The sequence below is a fragment of the Mustelus asterias genome, chromosome 12 (genome assembly GCF_964213995.1).
Source record: "Mustelus asterias chromosome 12, sMusAst1.hap1.1, whole genome shotgun sequence".
Taxonomy (NCBI): domain Eukaryota; kingdom Metazoa; phylum Chordata; class Chondrichthyes; order Carcharhiniformes; family Triakidae; genus Mustelus; species Mustelus asterias.
Window position 1 is genome coordinate 77764007 of NC_135812.1, and position 24319 is coordinate 77788325.

Here is a 24319-nt window from a genome sequence, read left to right on the forward strand (position 1 = left end):
TTCCCCAGAGGGCTGTGAAGGCTCAGTCATTGAGTACGCTGATAGATTTTTACCAATGACAAACATCAAGGGACATGGAGATAGTGCAGGAAAATGGTTTTGAAGCATATCAGCCAAGATCTCACTGAATAGTGGAGTTTGAATGGCCTACTCTGCTCCTATTCCTGGTGACAGCAATTACGAGGAGCCATCTTGTTCAACTGAATCTTGGCTTTATCTTCATGAAAACGTATTGCAACTTTCTTCATCCTGCAGAAACCGTTACTACATCCAAGAATGATCAAGATTGAAAGAGGAGGGACAAGTAAAACGTTGTGGAGGGGCGGGGAGGCAGAAGACACTCAAAAATCTGGAAAACAGTGACTGAATCATTTCGCAATCTGGGAACAGAAACACAAGGACCTTAAATAAGTTCTGAATGTAACAGCTTTGGATGGTTAGGGAAGATTGATAAACTAACATTGGAAGACAAGGCGATAAAATGAGTGAAATAGGGGTCCCCATACAGCAATAGAAATCTCAACACCAGCCAGTGACTGATTTAAAGAATAATAATTACATTTCTATTGATAATGTATTTCAATTGGGAGGTCTTGCACTACTTTAAATGAGAAGGCATTTAAATTGATGTTATGTTGCTAATATAAAGGCCAGTATAGAAATAGGCATTTAGATACATTTACTCTGCTGCACTGTTTGAAGTGGATTGTGGTCTTTCCTATAGGAGATGCATTGCCAAACAACATACAGGAATTGTCATTTTAGCCAAGTCTGAAACCAGTCTAGTGGGGCTAGGGTTGGGGCATGGTTTACGGGGGAGGGGGGGACAACTTTTCCAATAAAGGTATTACAGCAAACTATTTGAACTATTGTATAGTATCCGGTTTTTAATCGAGCACTTCTCCAACACAGGATTTTCTGCTCTCTGCCCGTTTGCCTCAACTTGTTAATTTCCACGATGAACCGGGTCTCCGCACTGAAACTATTCTTAAGGCACTGGTAAATTTTACAGCTTCAGAAACATTTCCAATGTCCTTATTTTTTTTAAAGAAAATACCTTTGTATGGAATCTGGATGAAAAAACTCCACCGAGAACAAATAGCGAACAGAAGAACAGATCTCTAGGGCCTGATTCTTATCTCTCAGTGGAAACGCGGATCGGGTCTTGAAATGCCAAACATAGCTTTTTAGATGGAGAAACAATTTTCCTCTGCCTTCCTGACTCCACACCATTTTCATGTCACTTTTTTGTGGGTCAGGAATACCTTGGGTTCAAAATGTGCAAATACCTCTTCTGAGGTCTGGGTCCCCATTTGTGAGGAACATTTCCTCCCACACACAATGTTTGTATGCTGGTGTGGGCTTGGGAAGCCCAATAGGAAATGCACCTCCTTGAAGAGCTCATGACTGCTGGGGCAAGCCTGCTAAGGAGTGGGAAACATTCTGAAAGGCAAGCGTAAAGTGCTTTGATAGCTTCAAATGTCATAATTAGATGCTTTATTGCAATGTAGATGTGTTTTTAATGCAGTGATTCATCACAGAAATCTGTTCTGAAAGATAAAAGTCCAAAGATGTGCGGGTTAGGTTGATTGGCCATGCTAAAATTGCCCCTTAGTGTCCTGAGATGCATAGGTTAGAGGGATTAATAGGTAGAAAATGTAGGGATATGGGGGTAGGGCCTGGGTGGGATTGTGGTCGGTGCAGACTCGATGGGCCGAATGGCCTCTTTCTGTACTGTAGGGTTTCTATGATCTATGATAAGCTAACCTCCACATTGACCACCATTATGTAAGCACTGTCATTGCTTTACAGTACATTTTCCACTGGAGAAAATGCCAAAATGCATTGGAAATTTTTGTGCTGGGCAAAGTCACAATGGGGTCAGGAGTGGATTTTGGAAGCCACAAAAGTACACAGGTTGCATTTTCCTGATCCCAGCGGAAAATCTGGTGTAAGAGATTAAAGAACCCATGTTCAAAAAATAAATTTGCTAAAAAATTGGATAAGTTATTATAACCATGTATCTCAGTCAGTAATATAACTTTGTCTCAAACAATAAGTTATTTCCCATCTGGCAAATTCCTATCCCTGTAACAGTGTGCTAACAGTGCAATCACATATAGGAGCAATCAATGCCATAAGTATTTTGTTGCCTTATTAAGGCAGTTTTATAAAGTGATGTTGTCACATTTACGAAAATGACAAAGTGCATACTCCAAACTAAATATTTTAAAATTGTTTCTTTCTCTCCAAAGTATTAAACGATAAAGACAGTTCCAGATTTGATTCCTAATCTATGCTGCATTAATTTATAGAATCTACAGTGTCGGAGACGGCCATTTGGCCGATCGAACTTGCACCAACAACAATCCCACCCAGGCCCTATCCCCGTAACCCCGCATATTTACCCTCCTAATACCCCTGACATTAAGGGTCAATTTACCATGGCTAATCAACCTAACCCTTTGGACTGTGGGAGGAAACCGGAGCACCCGGAGGAAACCCACGCAGACACGGGGGGAACGTGCAAACTCCACTCAGACAGTGACCCGAGGCTGGAATTGAACCTGGGTCCCTGGCACTGTGAGGCAGCAGAGCTAACCACTGTGCGGCAGCAGAGCTAACCACTGTGCCACCCTAATTTGAGTGAAACTAGTGTGTATTTTGGATAAATATATCTGGATTCATAACGGGGATTCAGTAAGGATTCACATTCCTGATTGGCAACCAACATGTACCTGCGGTGAAAACAACTATGGGGCATTGCAAGCACAAGGAGCTTGGAAATACCTACCATCTACCTTTACATGAAGACCCACCACTGGGGCAAGGTATCAGAGGATTGTCTTCTATGTAGGTTCAGGGGTGAGGGGTGTGAATAAAGTTGATGTTCATGTCATCAATAAATAAATTCTCCCAAAATCCCCAGACTCACTGCTGAAGATAGTAGAACTTGGGACCAAAACAGAGGCAACTATTTAATAGTTAATGCCCACAGAGGATGTACCAAGAACCAGAAGAGAATTGAAAGCAGCTCATGTAGAATAAATGGTGAATATCATACTGATACACATTTCTTTGGAGTCCAAACTAAAAAAAAGCACAAGAGATAACATAATCCTGCTTTTCAAAATCTTAAGGCAAACCAGTCAGGAGTTTTTGTTCCCTTTAACTTAGTATTTATTGATGTGTATTGTTACAATTTGCCTTAATAGTTCAGGAAATGATTAAATGATGCTCTTTGCTCGATCATCAATCAGGTTGATTTTATACGGGACATGAAGCAGCTGATACAACAGGGGAGGGAAGAAGAGGTCATCTTAGGTTTATAGAACAAAGCCAAGCTCCATAAACTTATTATAAAGAGCGAACCTTTGGGAAACTGAACATTAAATTGGTTTGACAGAAACACTGAGACCAACAGCAATTCTCACCTGTCAACTGCTGGTTGGCAGAGCGGTCTAATGTCTTGAGGAGAGAGGTAACAGTTGGTTGTCAATCCTCCAACCACACGTATTCGGAACAGATGTCCAAAGTTCTGAGACCAAAACAAAACAGATTTAAAAGCGACTCCCTTCAATTACGTCCATGCTGACCTTTTCCACAAAAGCACATGCTGGAAAAGTTGTTATTTTCTGTGAGACATTGGCCTGACTGTGCGGTTGTGATGACAGCATTCCCCATTATTACCCTGTGACACTGACAGCAATTTCTGATGTCCACACGCACAAACACAGGGCAGAATACTATGTTCTTCCAGTGGCGGGTTTGTACACAAGAGATGGGTGTAACATTTGTTGGAATGCATTCCCAACAGCTTCCTGACTGCCCCCAAATTTTAAGCAACTTCACGCTGGGACAGGGAAGGCCACTTGCCCTTGCCCCAGTTGAGACCCTAAAGTGACCAATGCTTGACCACTTAAGTGCCCTTTTCTGCCCAGCCTTAATTTTCAGGCTGGTGGGAGGACTTTAGCAGCAAGCAGGAAGCTGAAAGTTAATTCTGTTCAGACCTTTCGGGCAAGAAGGGTAGCAGGGTTGGATTCGCCATCAACGACCTCTGTTTATCATCAGATGACCCCGCCCCGCTCTCTACACACAAAACTCCACCCCACTGTCATGGGGGCACCTACCCTCCCGGCCGACACTCCAACTCCACTCTGTCCACCTCTCCAGGCCTCGCCTCCTCTCCCCACCCTGAGACCACCAAAACCTACATGTCCCTGCACTGCCAGGACTTAGGCTCTGGGGTCTGCTTGCAGTCCCATCCTGACCACGTCCACTGCATCTTCTGGCCAGCAGCCCCCAGAGGTGGGACTTTCTCCCAGTGAGGGGTGGGGGAAGTCCCACCTGAAGCGAATTAACTATCGTTGGTGCATTAAATGGCTGCGGGCCAGATATTATCGGCAGGAATGTGAGTGTGTCTGACTCGCCAGATGTCGGGAATAAAAACCCCATCTGAAACATCCAGAGTAACAAGTAGAAATCTAGAAGTTGTTGTCAGCAATTCCCTGCTCCTCCACAAGGTGCGCTGTTGAAGCCTGATGAGATGGAAATCTTCAGAAATCACTGAACTGATGAAAACTTTCCTTTTCACACTATTAACATTAAATCCCCCCGAAAGATTTGCCATGTTACTGAGATGTAACTCAGTTTTTAAAGTTTTACCAACTACTGCTGAGTAACTTCCCTGTCCCTGGAAAACTGATTTTATAGTTCTGTAATGCCAAGTGTTCCCATCATGATAAAAAATGCCACGGTTTAATCTAATAATCTTTCTTTAAAAACAATATTGTTATGTTATTTCAATGTCTAATGCGTATGCCCCAATTTTAATTTTGCTCTCTGTAAAATTAATAAAAAGTGAAGAATAATCAGTGCATTTTACTGGTTTGCGGCCTGTAAAAATTCTTCAATGTGATTGGTTGTTTACTGAGTTTGATAACATTGGTGCTCCGAGGCATGTGAACATTCCCACAGCTTGGAGCTAGATTCACATTAAGGTGAAATCCATGCCACAGCGATCGCTAGATCTTCGTGAGTAGCTTTCTTTGAGGTCAGCAGTGAGCATCGTCACTTCATCACTGACTTTGTGATTTGCTTAAGAGGCAAAGTACAACATTTGCACTGAACTCCACAATGATAATTTTTCATTTGCATCACCAGCTGTCCAGCCTCTCTGTGTAAATGCCAACTTAATGTTGAATTAGGCACAGTTTAATGCTGTGAACACAAGTCCACGTTAAACTGGATTGAGATACTCCAAATCACTCCTGGTAAGGCATTTACAGCTGGTGGACACTGGATTTGAATCCATGTCATAGAAGTGCAACTAACTCTACATTCAAGACACAGGCTGCCTGAGGAAATATTGCTGCAAGATATATTTATAATTTTCAGCATATCACTGTTAAAGATTAAAATAACTCCAGAGTCGTTATGTCTGTGGCAAGTTATGCTTCAAATAGGCATGGGTTCCACCTTGATGAATACACATGATGGATTCTATGTGTCAACTAATGCAACTTTGTGAACGGTATCCGTACAGGGGTGGAACTGTATCTGTACGGGGGTGGAACTGCACCCGTACGGGGGTGGAACCGCATCCGCACGGGGGTGGAACCGCACCCGCACGGGGGTGGAACCGCACCCGTACGGGGGTGGAACTGCACCCGTACGGGGGTGGAACTGCACCCGTACGGGGGTGGAACTGCTTCTTAGGTTGACATAAACTTTAACTTTAATTTAATTTAAAACAACACGCATAATTGTACTTGCGAGATTGTTGTAACAAAACTTTGAATTATAGTGCTCTTGTGCTGAAATCTTTCTTGGAGTTTTGGGTAGATTTTTGTTATTACAATTAATCTCAAGTAACATTACCGAGTGGAGTGAGCAGCAATAAAGCCTCTCAGTAAGTTCGTAAGTTCTTAAGTTCATAAGATATAGGAGCAGAATTAGGCCGTTCGGCCCATTGAGTCCACTCCGCCATTCGATCATAGCTGATATGCTCCTCATCCCCATTTTCCTGCCTCATCCCCATAACCCTTCAACCCATTCCCAATTAAAAATCTGTCTAACAACTCCTTAAATTTACTCACTGTCCCAGCATCCACTGCACTTTGGGGTAGCGAATTCCACAGATTCAACACCCTTTGGAAGAAGTAGTTTCTCCTCAACTCCGTTTTAAATTTGCTACTTCTTATTCTAAGACTATGACCTCTCGTCCTAGAATGCCCCACAAGAGGAAGCATCCGCTCCACATCTACTTTATCCGTACCTTTTATCATCTTGTATACCTCAATTTGATCTCCCCTCATTCTTCCAAATTCCAGAGGGTATAGGCCTAAGCTGTTCAATCTCTCTTCATATGACAAACCCCTCATCTCTGGAATCAATCTGGTAAATCTCCTCTGAACTACCTCCAATGCCACTAAATCCTTCCTCAAATACGGGGACTAAAACTGTGCACAATACTCCAGTGTCTCTCAATAAAGCACATTGAATAAAGGAGATTTTCACATCATGTGAACGATACGCCCCATTTTGTTTGTGAACTGGACTAAATCATGGATAATCCTCAACACCGGTGCCCCATAAGACTGTGTTCTCAGCCCCCTACTATATTCCTTGTACACCTATGATTGAAATTCCCCTCCAGTTCATTTTTCAAGTTTGCTGACGACACCACCGTAGTGGGTCGGATCTCAAACAATGACAAGACAGAGTACAGGAATGAGATAGAGAATCTGGTGAACTGATGTGGCAACAATAATCTCTCCCTCAATGTCAACAAAATGAAGGAGATTGTCATCGACTTCAGGAAGCGTAAAGAAGATGCCCCTGTCTACATCAATGGGGATGAAGTAGAAAGGGTCGAGAGCTTCACGTTTTTAGATGTCCAGATCACCAACAACCTGTCCTGGTCCCCCCATGCTGACACTATAGTTAAGAAAGCCCACCAACGCCTCTACTTTCTCAGAAGACTAAGGAAATTTAGCATGTCAGTTATGACTCTCACCAACTTTTACAGATGCACCATAGAAAGCATTCTTTCTGGTTGTATCACAGCTTGGTATGGCTCCTGCTCTGCCCAAGATCGCAAGAAACTACAAAAGGTCGTGAATGTAGCCCAATCCATCACGCAAACCAGCCTCCCATCCATCGACACTGTCTACACTTCCTGCTGCCTCGGCAAAGCAGCCAGCATAATTAAGGACCCCACGCACCCCGGACATGCTCTCTTCCACTTTCTTCCTTCAGGAAAAAGATACAAAAGTCTGAGGTCACGTACCAACCGACTCAAGAACAGCTTCTTCCCTGTTGCTGTCAGACTTTTGAATGGACCTACCTTGCATTAAGTTGATCTTTCTCTACAACCTAGCTATGACTGTAACACTACATTCTGCACTCTCTCATTTCCTTTTCTATGAACGGTTTGTTTTGTTTGTATAACGCGCAAGAAACAATACTTTTCACTGTATGCTAATACATGTGACAATAATAAATCAAATCAAATCAAATAAAGAGTGAGAGTGAGAAAGAGAATTCACGAAAGTTCCTACACTCTTGATCCTTATTTAGTATAGGTCGCTAGAAAAATATCTGGATGTCAGGTGAGAACAGGATCAGGTCCAGTTGCTATGGTTCCCAGTATCATATATGGGTGGCACGATGGCAAGCACTACTGCCTCACAGTGGCAGGGATCCGGGTTTGATTCCCAGCCTGGCTCACTGTCTGTGTGGAGTCGGCACGTTCTCCCCGTGTCTGCGTGGGTTTTCTCTGGGTGTTCCAGTTTCCACCCAGTCCGAAAGACATGCTGGTTAGGTGCATTGGCCATGCTAAATTCTCCCTCAGTGTCCCCGAACAGGCGCCAGAGTGTGGCGACTAGGGGATTTTCACAGTAACTTCATTGCAGTGTTAATGTGAGCCTACTTGTGACACTAATAAATAAATTTGAACATCAGGGCAGTCTGCTGCTGGTCCTTCTTCAAGTGGGATACATGAAGAAAGATCAGTGCCTCATCATTCTCAGGAGAGAGTATCAGAGTAAAGAATCTGAGATGGTAAAAGAAATGGGAGATGGCTCTTAGTCGATGCTCAAAGCGCTGACAAAGTTTCAAATCCCATTGCAGAAGGTACGTGCAAAGTAATGTTTGACAGGTTGTGACTTTCCTTCATAAGCTGCAAACTCCACAGTACATTCCATTTCTTGCCACTCAAATAATCCTCATATCAAACCTGTCAAAAAGGCTTGGCTCATTGAGCACGGCAATACTTTATCTGTTCCTGACAATATCAATCCTAGATGTGGCTATCAATCTAAATTCTTCCCGACTTCAATCTACCTGTGGTTAATTACACAGTCAGAGATTGTACACCCTGAGAAATGAACTGACAGTTACACTATCAGTACTATCCGATTGCCTTTTCCATCAATTCCGCCAATTCCTATATTTTCTGCCAACTTAAGAGTGAGCAGCAGCTTCTGGAAATAATGAAATGTCTGCGGATTTTAATTATGCTCAGTTTAAATATCTCCACAGTAGAGGACTTGAATACCCAAAGAGGCTATGTTGGTATTTTAAATCTTTCATTATCAGAACCAATGTTCCTGCTAAGCTACGTGCCTGTGTGACCACGCGGCAGCCAGAATGGTTCCTTGGAGGCCTCGCTCTGGGTAAGGTAACGCTGGGGCACAAAACTACTTCTAAGTTACCAGGCATTGAAAAAAAAGTACTGCGCACAAACATTAATCACAATGTGAACCAACCTCTCTCTGTTTTGCAATCCTTCTCACACTTTTCCTTCCACTCCACTCCCTCCCTCCCTCCGAGTAAAAGGTGTTGCTATGGATACTCTTCTCCCATGGGTCCGAGCTATGCATGCCTGTTCATGGGATATCTGGAACATTCTTTGCTCCTTTTCTACCCAAGAGCTCCTTTCTCACCTCTTTTTCTGACACACTGGTGACTGCATTGATGTGGATTCCTGCTCTCAATCTAAGGTGGAAAATATCAAATTTCAAGCAAACATTGCTTCCAATTTCCATCCTGCGTACCTTCACATCTCGAGCTTTCCCCTCCCCTTTCCTCAACTTCTCCGTTTCCATTTGTGGTGCTAGGCTCTCAACCAATATTCACCAAAAACCCACGGACACCCACAGCAACTTCTCGACACTTCCTCACACCCTGTGTTATGCAAGGCCTCTATTCTATTCTCCCACGTTTCTGCGTCACAGGTGCATTTGTTCGGATGACGTAACATTCCATACAAATGATTCCCTCATGTGTTCCCTTTTCCTCAACTGAGGAATGACTGTCATCTACCCCACCCCCACTGTGGTTGACAGGATCCTCAACTGTGTCCATCCTGTTCTCACCCCTCTCCCTCCCTCCCAGAACAACAATAGATCTCCCTTGGCCTTGCCTCCCACCTGACCAGCCTCAGAATCATTCTCCACCATTTCCAGTTTCATGCCACTAACCAAAGTCCCCCTCCTCTTTCAGCATTCTGAAGGGACCACTACCTCCACAATACCCCGGTGCTCTAATCAGTCAACACCAACATCCTCTCCAATTCCTACCACGCCTTTCCATGCAAACACCTGACCTTTTACCTCCTCCCTTCTCACTGTTCATGGTCCCAAACACTCCTTCCTGGTGAAACAGTTTGTACTTCAAATTTAGCCGACTGTATTTGTTGCTGATAATATGGTCTCCTCCAGATTGGGGAGACTAAATACAGCTTGTGTGACCACACAAGAGAACAGCTCTCTTCAGTCCGCAGACATGAACACCAGCAGCCAGTCACTTGTCATTTTGATTCTCTACTTTGCTCCCACTCTGACCATCCTCTGGGTCTCCTGCAGTGTTTCACTGGACCTCAGTATGAGCTCGAGGAACAACGCCATGTATTTCACTAGTGCACTTCCCAACCTTCTGGACTCAGGGCTGAGTTCAATCATTTTACATCCTAACACCTGCCCTCTTTCCGTTCCATTTTCCAATGTTGGCTTTTCTTTCCTCCCGTTTCTTCCTTCCTTCCTTTCTTTCAGCCGGCAGCTATTGAGGATCCTGCCATTCATGCCTCCTCCAGACAGATCTTTTCCTTCCTTACTCAAACCATTCATGCTGATCTCAGTGATTGTTGGCTTGTGGTGGGCCCCAGTGTGGCTTGTGTTGGAGCCCACAGTGGCCGAGTACAATTCAGGACCTCCGTGTTGAGCTGTGCGTGCCTGCTACCCTGAGGTTGCCGTCAGTTTTAGAGGGGGGAATGAAGATCACACAAATAGTTCACCATCAATACTACCACCTTCCTGCACCCATTCAACAAAATCCAGCCCTCTACATTTCGCATTTTCTTGGCAAAATAAATCTCAGGATGTCCATTGCTGGAAAGGCTCGGATTTTATTGTCCATCCTTTGTTGTCCTTCTGACGATGGTGGTGGAACTTGACGGAACTGTTTGACGGCATGGTGGCACAGCGCCAGGGACATGGTAAGATATTTACCTTTCGTAACCTCACTGATGTCTTGGTCAGAGCTGGAATCAACTACCTTGGCATATTTCCTGATGGAATCACTAGAATATCACCAGCATGGTGGCACAGTGGTTAGCACTGCTGCCTCACAGCGCCAGGAACATGGATTCGATTCCTGGCTTGGGTCATTGTCAGTGCGGAGTCTGTACATTCCCCCCGTGTCTGCGTGGGTCCCTTCTGGATGCTCCGGTTTCCTCCCGCAGTCCGAAAGATGTGCAGGTTAGATGCATTGTCCATGCTAAATTCTCCCTCCGTGTACCCAAACAGGCACCAGTGCGACTAGGGGATTTTCACAGTAACTTCATTGCAATGTTGATGTAAGCCTACTTGTGACACTAATAAATAAACTTTCCGTTTCATCGTTCCATTCTGTTTTGCGACAGAACTCCGACTCACAATGTGTAATTCAGAAAGTGCTCTTTTTAAAAAGACAAACAGAATTGTTTGTGCTGCTTGGGATTATATAGCTTTAGCTCAGTGCTGCAGGGAAGCTTATACATTGACCCATGTTGCAAAATGACAACCAAGCAGTTCTCAAGTCACAGGTGGCAGTGGCGAAGAAAAGTCTGCGAGCTCAGGGGTGATCTTATAGAGGTCTATGAAATAATGAGGGGGCATAGATAAGGTCAACATCTTTTTCCAAGGTAGGGGAGTCTAAAACTAGAGGGTTTAAGGTGAGAGGGGAGAGATATGAAAGGGTCCAGAGGGGCAATCTTTTCACACAGAGGGTGGTGAGTGTCTGGAACAAACTGCCAGAGGCAGTAGTAGAGGCGGTACAATTTTCTCTTTTAAAAAGCATTTAGACAGTTACATGGGTAAGATGGATATGGAGGGATATGGGTCAAATGCGGGCAATTGGGACTAGCTTAATGGTTAAAAACTGAGCGGCATGGACAAGTTGGACCGAAGGGCCTGTTTCCATGCTGTAAACCTCTATGATTCTAACTTGGTTTCTTTGGCAGCTGCAGCAACGGAGTTCAAACTCGCCAACATTAATAAGCTCATGTGCAGGCAGGATTTGATTTAGAGTTCCAAGTCTTTCCTGCAGTATGCAATGGCCCAAGTATTCACTACAGGCTGTCGGCTCCTTGCTCTAGGGTCTGCTCCCTGAGGTGTTTAACAACACACTCACACTTTCTAAATGGCTTTGCTGTCGAGAGGGATTTATTCCATTATTTTTGCTGTCACCTGAAAAATGGCATTTCAGCTGTGTGCCGTGCTGCATCCAAGTCACTTCATACACTTCTATACACTTCATTACAGCATGGTGCAGGTTAAATTGATGACGTTGCAAGTTCTGCCCGCAAATATATGTTGGTCAGGTAGCTTCCACTGGTATTAAAAAGCTGGAGAATCAATTTATTGGTCCCACTATACACTTTAGCAGCAACCATTGTGCACACATTCAACCGCCCACATTCAGAACTTCATAAGGCGAACATATTAGTTTTAGAAACTGGAAGGTTCTCTAAGCTACTCCAATAGGTTCATAGAATCTTAAAAAAGCATACAGCACCTGGGACATAAACAAATCCTGGAGAAGGGGGTGATAGGTTCACAGGAATAGCAAACCACAGAAGGTGGAATTTCTCATGAACTGCCGCCAGGTTTGTAAAACTTAGTGCATGATCTGTCTGGTCTATCCATCAGTTCCTGACCTGTGTCCCATTTTACAGGGAGCGGTGGAGGAGTTGGGAGGCCCATATGTCCTTGGACCGATTGAAGCCCTAAAATGGCCAATTAACAGCCACATAAATGTTCCCATTGCTATTTCACCTGTGGCACCGACTGGGTGCCCCAAAGCATTATTTGCATGAATGTCACCAAGAAAGGGGTGGGTATCTCCTTTTAAGGTCCCCAGTGCCAGTCAGAACCAGTCCCCACTCCACCCAGGTCATTCCCCTCATTAACCCTCCCCCTCATGAACCTGGCCCCTCAGGGTCTTTCCAGGGATCAACAGAGGACCTTTCAGTTCGCAACACATGGCTTCATTAAGGAGGTGATTGATGACCTTTACAGGAGGCCCAACATTATATCAGGTTCACTCTGGACCAGGATAGTCGGGCTGAAAGGTTCACTGGCTTTCCCAGGATCTCAGCCTTCCCTAGAATGCAGAGTGCAATCGACTGAACCCATGTGTTATACATGCTCCATGACAGCAGCCCTTAATGTTTATAAACCGCCAGAGCTTGCATTCCATCAACAGGTATGTTATCACAAGTACATCCGGTATGTATATGCACGGTACCCTGGAAGTTGCCATGACTCCTACATGGACAACAGATAGCCACATGATGTCGGGGCATCAGAAAGTACGTGGTCTATGTAATGAACCAGGTTTCCAGACAATCGCAGACCTGTCCACACTGCCTCAGTCACTCCCAGGTACCTGGGATTTACGAAGGGCTGAAACATCAGTGGCACAGTGGTTAGCACTGCTGCCTCACAGCGCCAGGGACCCGGGTTCAATTCCCGGCTTGGGTCGCTGTCTGTGCGGAGTCTGCACGTTCTCCCCGTGGGTTTCCTCCGGGTGCTCCAGTTTCCTCCCATAGTCCAAAAGACGTGCTGGTTAGGTGCATTGGCCATGCTAAATTCTCCCTCAGTGTACCCGAACTGGCGCCGGAGTGTGGTGACCAGGGGATTTTCACTGTAAATTTATTGCAGTGTTAATGTAAGCCTACCTGTGACACTAATAATAAATAAACTTAAAACATCTGCAGGAATGGTTGCTGGGAATAAGGGCAACCCACTTAGACAGTGGCTTAAATACTCCTGTGCACCGTCCTCAGTTGTTCCAAGGAGACGTACAATGCTGTTCACAACTTCACATTCTCCCTTATAGAGCACAACATAGGGCTTCTGAAGATACACTTCAGGTGCCTGGATCTCAGGTGACTCTGCAGTACACTCCAGAGAGGGATTATTGCAGTGTGCTGTGCCCTACATAATCAGGCTATGCAAAGAGGTGATCCCTTGTCAGAGGGTTAACTGGAGAAGGATAAGAGCTCATCGGATGAAGATGTGGATGTCCAGAAAGCTCAAGGGGCCGCTGAGGGACAGTTTGGGTGTGCCAATGCCATGGGAGATGAGGCCGTAATTATTCAATAACTGAAAGGTTCCAGGAAGAGTCAAGTTAAGCGAGGTCATCTGGACATATCTCCCCTAGCCCTCCAAACAATTCCCTGTCACCTCAGGGGATGCCAAACAATCACTGAGAGGATGAGTCCTGCTTTCACACTGTGCGTTCTGATCGCATCACTCACTCAGACAAGATCTTAGCTTTGGTCAGCACTGTTCTGCGAATGTGCTCACTCTGTCTGATCCACTGAGGAACGACCGCAGCGTGAGACAAGGCTTGGCGCTTTCAACACCATCTAATGGTGCAAACACAACCGCAAATGAGAGACGGACCAGTCCAGGGATCTCATCCTAAAGTGAATGTCTGGGTTCAAACACTGACAGTGAGGAGACCCAGATGCCATTGGAGTATCATTGCTGACGAGCTGTCCTCAAACATTGCTGTCCCTTGAGGAATAAGGCTTCAAATCTTTCCCATCATACATTTCCAGTGAATATTTACACGCATCTCCCTGACAACACAAGGGTTCGGAGATGGTTGAACTGAGGTTGACATCAAATGAATGTTCATCTTATCATGGGACACTGCCACATGAATGGGAGGATGATTAAACTTCGGGATAAGAGGATGTCCAAGTACAAAATCACAACGTCTTCCGTTGACCCATCCAATGAGTTTGATTAAATGCAATTTATTTAGTTATGTCACTTCTGGTTCATATGTGTGATATATTTTCCTTTTGCATTCCTTTAAAAAAGAAATACCTGCGTCAGAACAGATGCCCTGACACGTAGTAAATGGTCGCCCTACTTTCCATCCGGGTGCTGGCAAGGAGGACAACCTTGTCTAAGGAAGTGGTTAAGGAGTTTGTCAGTTCATAAATGTAAAAGAGCAGAAGTACTTGCAGCAACAGCGGTAGAAACACACAGACTTTAGTATTCTCTTCACCCTGTTGGTTGGGATTAAAAATTTATATCTGTAATAATTAAGCAATGACCAAGTACGGTCTGGCGTCCCAAGAGATTCTTGCAGATATGGATTGCTTTTACTTTTTGGCAGACTGGGAGGAATCCAAATTATCTTCAACTAGTCAAAAGTAGGTTGACCTGGCTTTGGGTCAGACAATGGCACTTGTGCGATCCTCCTGCATGCTGTAGTAGATGTGCATAATAAAACCTTCAATGTTGAATATTTTACATCATATCAACTTTAAAGTGTTAACTTGACAAGGAACCACGAGGAGACCTTGCTGGGTATCAATACTTTAAGCGTGATTCGACTTCCCACATGGTCGTTTTCTGGGGCAGGGCTGGACTGTATGAATTGGCCATGCACAAAAACGCATTGCTGGGTATAAAGTCAGATTTTCGGATCTCAAATATACACTCTCTCCCTGTCTATATCCATTTGTAGAACTACTAGTCGAAGTATCATAGAATCCTACTGTGCAGAAGGAGGCCATTCGGCCCATCGAGTCTGCACCAACCACAATCCCACCCAGGCCCTATCCCCATAATCCCATGCATTTACCCTGGCAGACCCCTGACACTAAGGGGCAATTTAGCACGGCCAATCCACCTAACCCATACATCTTTGAACTGTGGAAGGAAACCGGAGCACTCGGAGGAACACCATGCAGACACAAGGAGAATGTGCACACTCCACACAGACAGTGACCCAAGTCGGGATTTAAACACAGGTCCCTGGCACTGTGAGGCAGCAATGCTAACCACTGTGCCTTGAGGTGCAAACCTGCAATGTAGTTAAGCAGTTAAAACAATATATAGTATGAACAATAATCTTGAATTGTTTATGAGTGTCACCTAAACTCTAAGAGTGTGCAACAGCTGTTTGCCCATTTATATCTGTTACTTTATACAGAAAATGCTCAACACAACACAACTTGATGGTTGATGTAAATCTAAGCCACGAAATGGCTTCAGGCACAATTTAATGAGCTGAGTTTGTAAGCAGTGCGCATACAATTCTTTTTTGTGTTTTTCTTCTCATATCCCATGTTTGAATGAGTTTGAAGTTTTTTTAAAATTTACCAAGACAAGACAATGCCTTTATCTTGTTCCCTCTCTCTCCCTCTCTCTCGGAGGTACAAAGCTGCTGATGCAGTCACGTGGTCTTTGGGAAGTGACCTGATTTAGCTGCTGTGGAACACTGACTGGCAGAAAACACCAAGGAGACAAATTCTAACAGCAAATATCAGAGCCGGGCGCTGGAGAAGGTAACAATTAATGACTAACCACGGCACCGGAGTGAAAGCTGTCATCACTATGTATACATCTACGTTGTATAGTATCAACAAAGTGCTTGCTTTGGAAGTAATATGTATGGAAAGCATTGACAACTCAATCAGAGTTTGGTGTATGTATAATCGCCAGAAACCCCTGACCTTGTCCGCGGCTGGGATTCTTTGCTGCCACTGCGAATAATGGCGTTTTGGCCAGGTGACGAATTCTCCATTCTCTCTGGCAGCGGGGCAGGAACGGATGAGATTGGAGAATCCCACTCAATGTATGTTAGGCAATTTTTGTATTTAAGAATAGTTGCAGTTGGTGTAAAGTGTAGTAAATAAGTAAGCTTATCCAATGAAGTTACTGTGAAAATCCCTTAGTCGTCACACTCCGGCGCCTGTTCGGGTACACTGGGGGAGAATTTAGCATGGCCAATGCACCTAACTAGCACGTCTTTTGGACTGTGGGAGGAAACCAGAGCAACCAGGGGAAACCCACACAGACATGAGGAGAATGTGCAGACTCCGCACAGAGAGCGACCCAAGTCGGGAATTCAACCCGGGTCCGTGGTATCGTGAGGCAGCAATGCTAAGGCCACCATTGCACTGTTCTGATCTTGATGTCAAGTGGGAAATGTACCAGCAAGTATGACGGATGATATCAATCACAGCAAATCATGCAATGGGGACTCTTCAATCAGAAATATAACAATGCCCCGTTAGGTTATTTGAATGAAATGCTACCAGCCTAGCCTGGACTTGTATTGCATCTATTTTCCTTCTAATTTTAGAATGATAAACAACTCTGGAAACTCCGAGATACATTGAACTCTACTGACCTGCGAATGGGTCTCGTTTCTCATCAGATAGCACATTTTGTTCAGGATGCAATGCTGTAGCTGATCCCAGCTCAGAGCTCGATCTTCCCTTACCAAAAATGGTGGACCAAACCTAAGAAGACCAACATGACAGACTGTTCAGTTAAATTGCTAGTCGGCTGCTCGGTATTGATCGAGTTGTACAGTCGCATCAACTTGAAAAATGCATCAAATGGTTTTGAACTCTATTAAAACAACATTAATACCGCAGCGGGTTTGCTGTCAGAGATTTTTATTCCCACAGTAAAACACAATTGGATTTGGTGTTCGGAAATTTGTATATGGTGGTGATAATCCATAACCCACTAAATTCTTCAGCTAGATTGAGTTTCGCAGAGTGCATTTTCTATTGAATACCAAAGCACAAACCATCAAACTATTTTGACAGTTTGTAAGTTTTGTGAAGGCATTGTTAATTAAAACAGGCATTGAAATCTTGATACAAATCACTTGACGTCATCGTTGATAATAAATGTAATTTAGTGCAGAGTATGAAGCATACAAGCTGCCGCAGCGATAAATCAATAATTTAAATAGTCTGACTTTTGTTAGAACTGGGTAAGTTTTACTGATAAAGGAAAATACCATGAGGTAATTTTATGCTTCACTACAGATCTTTAAATCGCAAATTGCAGCTTTGGATCGCAAAGAGGCATTCAAAAAACAACTATGCCCAAGTGGATTAAATTCTGGCCTCTCATTTCTACGGCCCTTTGAATGAAGTAAAGCATTCCAACGTACTTGACAGAGGAGAACAAGATGCAAAACAGTACCGGAAGAGTGTGGAGAGATCACTTAAAATTTGATGAAAAAGTAATAGATTTTGGGGAGATTTTAAAAGGCAGAGTGAGCAGATGTGAGGTGGAAAGGTTTTGGGATGAAATTCCAGAGAGCAGGTCGAGGTCCAAAGATGTGCAGGTTCGGTGGATTGGCCATGCTAAATTGTCCCCGAGTGTCCCAAGATCATTTTCATTACATGTTAATCAATGATTTCCAATAGGGAACTGAATATATTATCTCCAAATTTGCAGATGATACAAGGTTGGGTGGGAGGGTGAGCTGTGATTTGGACAGGCTGAGTGTGTGGGCATGACGGATGCAGTATCATATGGATAAATGTGAGGTTATCCACTTTGGTAGCAATAACAGGGAGACAGATTATTACTTGAATGGGTGTAAATTGAGAGAGGTGGATACTTAGCGAGACATTGGTGTCCTCGCGCACCAGTCACTGAAAGTAAGTGCACAGGTACAGCAGGCAGTAAAGAAGGCAAATGGTATTTTGGCCTTCATAGCGAGAGGATTTGAGTATAGGGATAGAGATGCTTTGCTGTTATTGTATAGGGCGTTGGTGAGGCCACACCTGGAGCAGTGTGTGCAAGTTTGGTGTCTTTATCTGGGGAAGGGTGCCCTTGCGAGAGGGAGTACAGCGAAGGTTTACCATGCTGATCCCTAGGATAGCATATGAGTAGAGATTAAGTCAGTTACGATTATATTTGCTGGAGTTTAGAAGAGAGGGTATCTCATAGAAACTCATACAATTCTAACAGGGCTAGACAGGGCAGGTTCAGAAAGAATGTTCCTGATGATGGGGGCGTTCAGAACTAGGGGACATAGTTTGAGGATAAGTGGTAAACCTTTTAGAACTGGCATGAGGAGAAATTTCTTCACCCAGAGGATGGCGAATTGTGGAATTCACTACCAAAGAATATAGTTGAGGCCAAAATGCTGTCTGATTTCAAGTAGAAATTAGATATAGCTCGAGGGGCTAAAGGGATCAAGGGATATGGGGGGGATCAGGATATTGAATTTGATGATCAGCCATGATCAAAAAGAATGGCGGAGCAGGCTTCAAGGGTCATATCACTTACTTCTGCTTCTAGTTTCTATGTTACGATGTGTAGGTTAGGGGGTTTGGTGGGGAAAATACATGAGGTTACAAGAATTGGGCAGGGATGGGCCTGGATAAGATTCTCTGTCGGTGAGTTGGTGCGGACTCGATGGGCTGAATGGCCTCTTTCTGCACTGTATGAATTCTATGAGGTAGTTGAAGACCTTACAGTTGATGGTGGAGTGAAGGGAGAAAACTGAGGAACAAGGTTGTAAAGGATGAAGTGTGAAAAAATGTAAAGAGGGTGTTGGGAACAACATGGGTGCGGAGATAAGAAAACAGTGGTCACACAGCAGCAACCGGGGTGAGTGAAGCTGGATATTTTCAATGTGGAAGTAGGAATTCTTAGTGTTGGGTCAGGTGTGAGGTTTGAAGTTCAGGAATGAATAGAAGTTGTGAACTGTCTGGATGAACCTAAGCAAGCAGCCAGAAGATGGACAGTACAAGGGGCAAAGATTGCACCTTTTCTGTTGGGAGCTGAATTTGAGTCGCTTCAATCTGGCTGATGTTCAATTGGATTAAGCTTTGGCACATTCATAATGTGGCAGCACAGAGCTGGCCACGGAGTTATGGATGGTGCCAGTGAAGAGTAGAGCTGGTGCTCTTGTTTATGGACTCCATACTTTAATGAATTGTTTCTCTGTTAAATGTGCAATTTATTCATTCACAACATTATCTGTGTAAACTTGGTTTATAGTCGGTGCTAAAATACTTGTAGATTCCAGAATGGGTTTGCTCAAGGCCACTGGATCACCTCACAGAATCAGTGAGGAATATCACAAGCATTAAAATCATTTTGACTTTGTGTGGCAGTGATGGTGCCTGACGGATAATGAACCAACAGCACTGCAGTCTGAAGGATAAATATTCAAAGCACCATGCAATCCAAGCAGCTTCTATTCATTTCTGTTAGTTCGAACATGAGTGTAAGTTTCAAAGCAATTCCAAACCTTAAATACTATTACACCTTCACTCATGCCAGCAGCTGAGCTGCGTGATAAATAGATGGGCCAGGGGAGATGCAGACACTGCTTTAAATCATTATCTTCAATAAGTGACAATCTAACCATCCCACCCCTGACGTTCAGCAACATTATCGTCGCTGAACACCCACCATCAACTGCCTGGGCGTTACCACTGACCAGAAACTGAACTGGACTAGCCATAAATATTGTGGCTCCAAGAGGTGGTCAGAGGCTGGGAATTCTGCGGTGAGTGACTCACCTTCTGACTCCACGAAGTCTGTCCACCATCTGCAAGGCATAAAGCAAGAGTGCGATGGAATACTTTCCATCTGCCTTTTTGTGTGCGTGGTGTCCCCCCACGCACCCCGGACATTCTCTCTTCCACCTCCTTCCGTCGGGAAAAAGATACAAAAGTCTGAGGTCACGTACCAACCGACTCAAGAACGGCTTCTTCCCTGCTTCGGTCAGACTTTTAAATGGACCTATCTTGCATTAAGTTGATCTTTCCCTACACCCTAGCTATGGCTGTAACACTACATTCTGCACTCTCTCCTTTCCTTCTCTATGAACGGTATGCTGTCTGTATAGCATGCAAGAAACAATACTTTTCACTGCATACTAATACATGTGACAACAATAAATCAAATCAAATCCTAGCAGCACTGTGGGTTTACCTATATCATATGTGGCGAAAGATAGAGAAAGGTGGCATGAACATATAGCAGCCTTATGTCCCTCGAGGGACAAAGAGGATCAGTAAGTAACATGGACTGCAGTGGTTCAAGAAGACAGCTTCCTACCACCTTCTCAAAAGCAAATAAATGCTGCTCTTGCCAATGATGCACACATCCCATCAATGAATTAAAAAAGGCTTCTGCTACCAGCAACACGGACATCAAAACTGGTCAGCAATGCCATTGCATTCCAACTGTGACAGATGTCGCAATCAACATTGGCACAAAGTGCTGTATTTTATCAGTTCTGAAGTGTAAATATGAAAAAAACAATAATCAACAACAACTTGAAAAGCCAGGGGCTTAATCCAATTAATGTGAACATTCCGCAGTTCCTGGCAATCCACAGCCGGCATGATACAGCCCAAAACATGATGCTATCAACCAATATTTTATACTTTTCTTCTTCCCCTAAAGTCAATGACTTATACACAAGTAATAAAAGCAAGACGGAGGAGTCAGCAGCAGCAGCTGAGCTGAGGCAGACCAGGAGACGTAGGCGCAGAAGTAGGCCATTCAGCCCATTGAGTCTGCTCCAACATTCGATGAGATCATGACTGATCTGATACGATAATCCCCAACTCCACTTTCCCGGCTTATTCCCATAACCCTTGATTCCCTTGCTGATTATAAATCTGCCTATCCCAGCCTTGTATATACTTAACAACCCAGCCTCTACAGCCCTCTGTAGTAAAGAATTCCACAGCTTCACTACCTTCTGAAAGGAGAAATTCCTCCTCACCTCCATCTCAAATGGGTGATCCTCTTCCTCGGAGATGATGCCCTCTAGTCCTCGACTCTTCCACAAAGGGAAACAACCTCTCAGTATCTGAGCAGCAGAGATGAAGTTGGGTGATGTTAGGGAGGCAGAAATCAGCAGTTTTAATGAGGGCAGCGATATGTGGTCAGAAATTCATCTCGGGATCAATTATGACACCAAGGTTGTGAACAGTCTGATTTAGTTGACAGGGAGAGGGCTGGAGTCAGTAGGTGGGGAACGGAGTTTGGAGCAGATACCAAAGACAATGGCCTCAATCCTTGCAGTCTTTAGTCGGAGGGGATTCTTGCCTATACAACTCTGGATATCGGGAAGACAGTTATCTAGCTTAGGGTGAGGGTATTCAGAGAGGTGATGGTGAGATGGTGGGGATCACCAGTCTACATGTAGAACTGACGGCGAGTTTTCAGATGATGGTTTCGAGTCAGAGTCATAGAGATATACAGCACGGAAAAGGCCCTTTGGCCCAACTCGTCCATGCCGACCAGGTTTCCTAAACTGAACTAGTCCCATCTAACTGCATTTGGCCCATATCGCTCTAAACCTTTCCCACCATGTACCCGTCCAAATGTTTTTTTAAATGTTGTAACTGTACCCGCCTCTACCACCTCCTCTGTCAGCTCATTCCATAGATGCACCATCCTGTGTGTGAAAAAGTTGTCCCTCAGGCCCCTTTTAAATCTTTCCCCTCTCACCTTAAACCTGTGCTCCCTACTTTTGGATCCTGGGGAAAGGACCTTAGCTGTGTTGGTGCGGGGGGAGCGTACAGGTGAGAAACATGAGGTGGGGGGCAAGGATAAATTCTGGGACTTGTGACTCCGGTCAGTAGGTTATGGATTCAAGCCTCACTTGGGTGTACGTAACCTGGCCTGATGTTTCAGTGCTATATGGACATTGTGCTGTATCATCAGCGCTGTTTTATTAACATGAGCTCAATCTCTGCTAGAGGAGTAGGAAAACTGCCAGTGCCCTGACCAACATCTATCCTGGAGTCGACATGAGACTATCTGTTTCTTTTGTTTTATTGCTGTTTGTGGGTCTTTGCTCTGTCCAGACTGACTAATGCCATTGCCCACAACAGTAATGACATTTCAAGATACGTTACTGGCTGTGATGTGCTCTAGGATGCCCTGAGGTCATGAAAGGCGCTACATAAATGCAAGAACTTTCCTTCTTATGCCAAGCATTGCCAGCTGTTCAATGATTCGTGAACAAAAATAGCAGCTAAAAAGCTCAACAAGAACAAGAAACTATGTTTAGTTACACCCTGAATTCAGTACAAGGTCTTCCATCTGTTAAACTTAATCCACTCAGGCTGCCACTTGAGTTTTTATAGGTACTCAAAATGTATCCATTATATTACTCTTTCTCTCTCTCCTGTTCAAAACCCTGCAAAGGATTATTTAGAAGGAATTACTCTGAAGGTTTGAAAGAATTTTATGGTCAAATAAATTTATATTCTGGGAAAGGACCATGTACCAACAGCTGGTCAAAGCCGCTGATAATTTCCAACATCTTTATTGAAATCTGATCAGGAAAACTCAATTAAATCATGTCAAAATGGTTTTTAAACAATGTTATTGTATTTGCCAGTTACTCTCCAGGGTAAGGACGGTGGCAAAGGACGGCACAGTGGCAAAGGGCGACACGGTGGCACAGTGGCTAGCACTGCTGCCTCACAGTGCCAGGGACCCAGGTTCAATTTTGGCCTCGGGTCACTGTCTGTGTGGAGTTTGCACGTTCTCCTCATGTCTGCGTGGGCTTCCTCCGGGTGCTCCCGTTTCCTCCCACAGCCCAAAGATTTGTAGATTAGCGGGGCAAATACGTGGATTACAGGAGTAGGGCAAGGGGTGAGCCTGGGTAAGATGTCGGAGAGTCGGGGCAGACTCGATGAGCTGAATGGCCTCCTTCTGCTCTGTAGGGATTCCAAATTCTATGTAAGAGTTAACACCACACAAACACAAGACAAATCCCATTTTCAGAAGTTGGTATTTAAAATGAGACCACTGCCTGAACACGAACATAGTTTTAATATTCGACACACTGTGCATTGGCTGTTCAAACAAATCTTAGCTCTTTGGTGATGCTGGAAAAGGCAGGGGAATATGTACGCTCGGAATGAAATTCGAGTCCCCACTGAATTACTGTTGCTGTTTTAAAGAACTATTTATTGGGTAAGTATTTCCCCTGCTGTTTTTGCTTTGATATATTTGTACTGTCAACAAAAAAACTTAATTGACTTCCTCTTAACTTCCAAATTTAATATCTTCAATTTATGCTTTCTTGCTGATTTTCCATCAACTTTGTACAAGAAAGACTGCAGTGGAGCTTGCACTGTCTATCAGTCCTTCTTTATGACAAATGTTCTTTCACAATCAGGAGACTGTGAGAATGTGACATGGAATTGAAGGCAAATTACTGACCTTCGGAGACAGGCTGAATGGCAGAAGACCAATAGTAGGGGTACTGGGCGGTACTCTATCTAGCAGGATGTTACTAGCGGTGTCCTGTGAGAAGTCACAGTAACTTCATTGCAGTATTGCTGTAAGCCTACTTGTGGTTAGTACTGCTGCCTCACAGTGCCAAGGTCCCAGGTTCAATTCCAGCCCGTGTCGGCATGGGTTTCCTTCGGATACTCCGGTTTCCTCCTACAGTCCAAAGATGTGTGGGTTAGGTTGATTGGCCATGCTAAATTGCCCCTAGTGTCAGGGGGATTAGCAGGGTAAATGCGTGGGGTTGCGGGAATAGGGCCTGGGTGGGATTGTGGTCGGTTCGACATGATGGGCTGAACGGCCTCCTTTTATACTGTAGGGATTCTATGATGATTCTATGAAGCTGTGTTGAGGCCTCAATTAGTGTATTTCTTTACAACTTAGAAGACAGGATAGAAAGCCAGACATCCAAGTTTGCCAAGGACATCATGGCCACCACATTGTAAATAGTGCAAATAGAAGCATAACATTTCAATGAGATATCAATAGATTAGGTGAATGAAAAAACAGAGTCAAATGGGTTTCAATATAAGCAAGCTTGAGACTGAAAAAGTATAGAACAGAGCAATTTATAAATGGTGGAAAGCTAGACTTTGTAGAGGTCCAAAGCTACATCTACATATATAGATTATTAAAACTTCCTGGGGGGATACAAAAACAATTAAAAAGGCCTATGGCATGCTGTCTTGTATATCTGGAAGATGAGAACACAAGGC

At 44.2% G+C, this 24319-nt stretch overlaps 1 protein-coding gene across 1 annotated transcript in view; it reads right to left on the reverse strand.

Annotated features, from left to right (window-relative positions):
* usp43a (ubiquitin specific peptidase 43a) overlaps positions 1-24319 on the reverse strand; it is a 494804-nt gene that overhangs the window by 41294 nt on the left and 429191 nt on the right. Inside the window, exons 8-9 of the mRNA XM_078225475.1 lie at positions 16705-16816; positions 3435-3538 (exon numbers count right to left, since the gene is read on the reverse strand). Of these exons, the coding sequence (XP_078081601.1) occupies positions 3435-3538; positions 16705-16816 (216 nt within the window). The remainder of the gene's footprint in view (positions 1-3434; positions 3539-16704; positions 16817-24319) is intronic.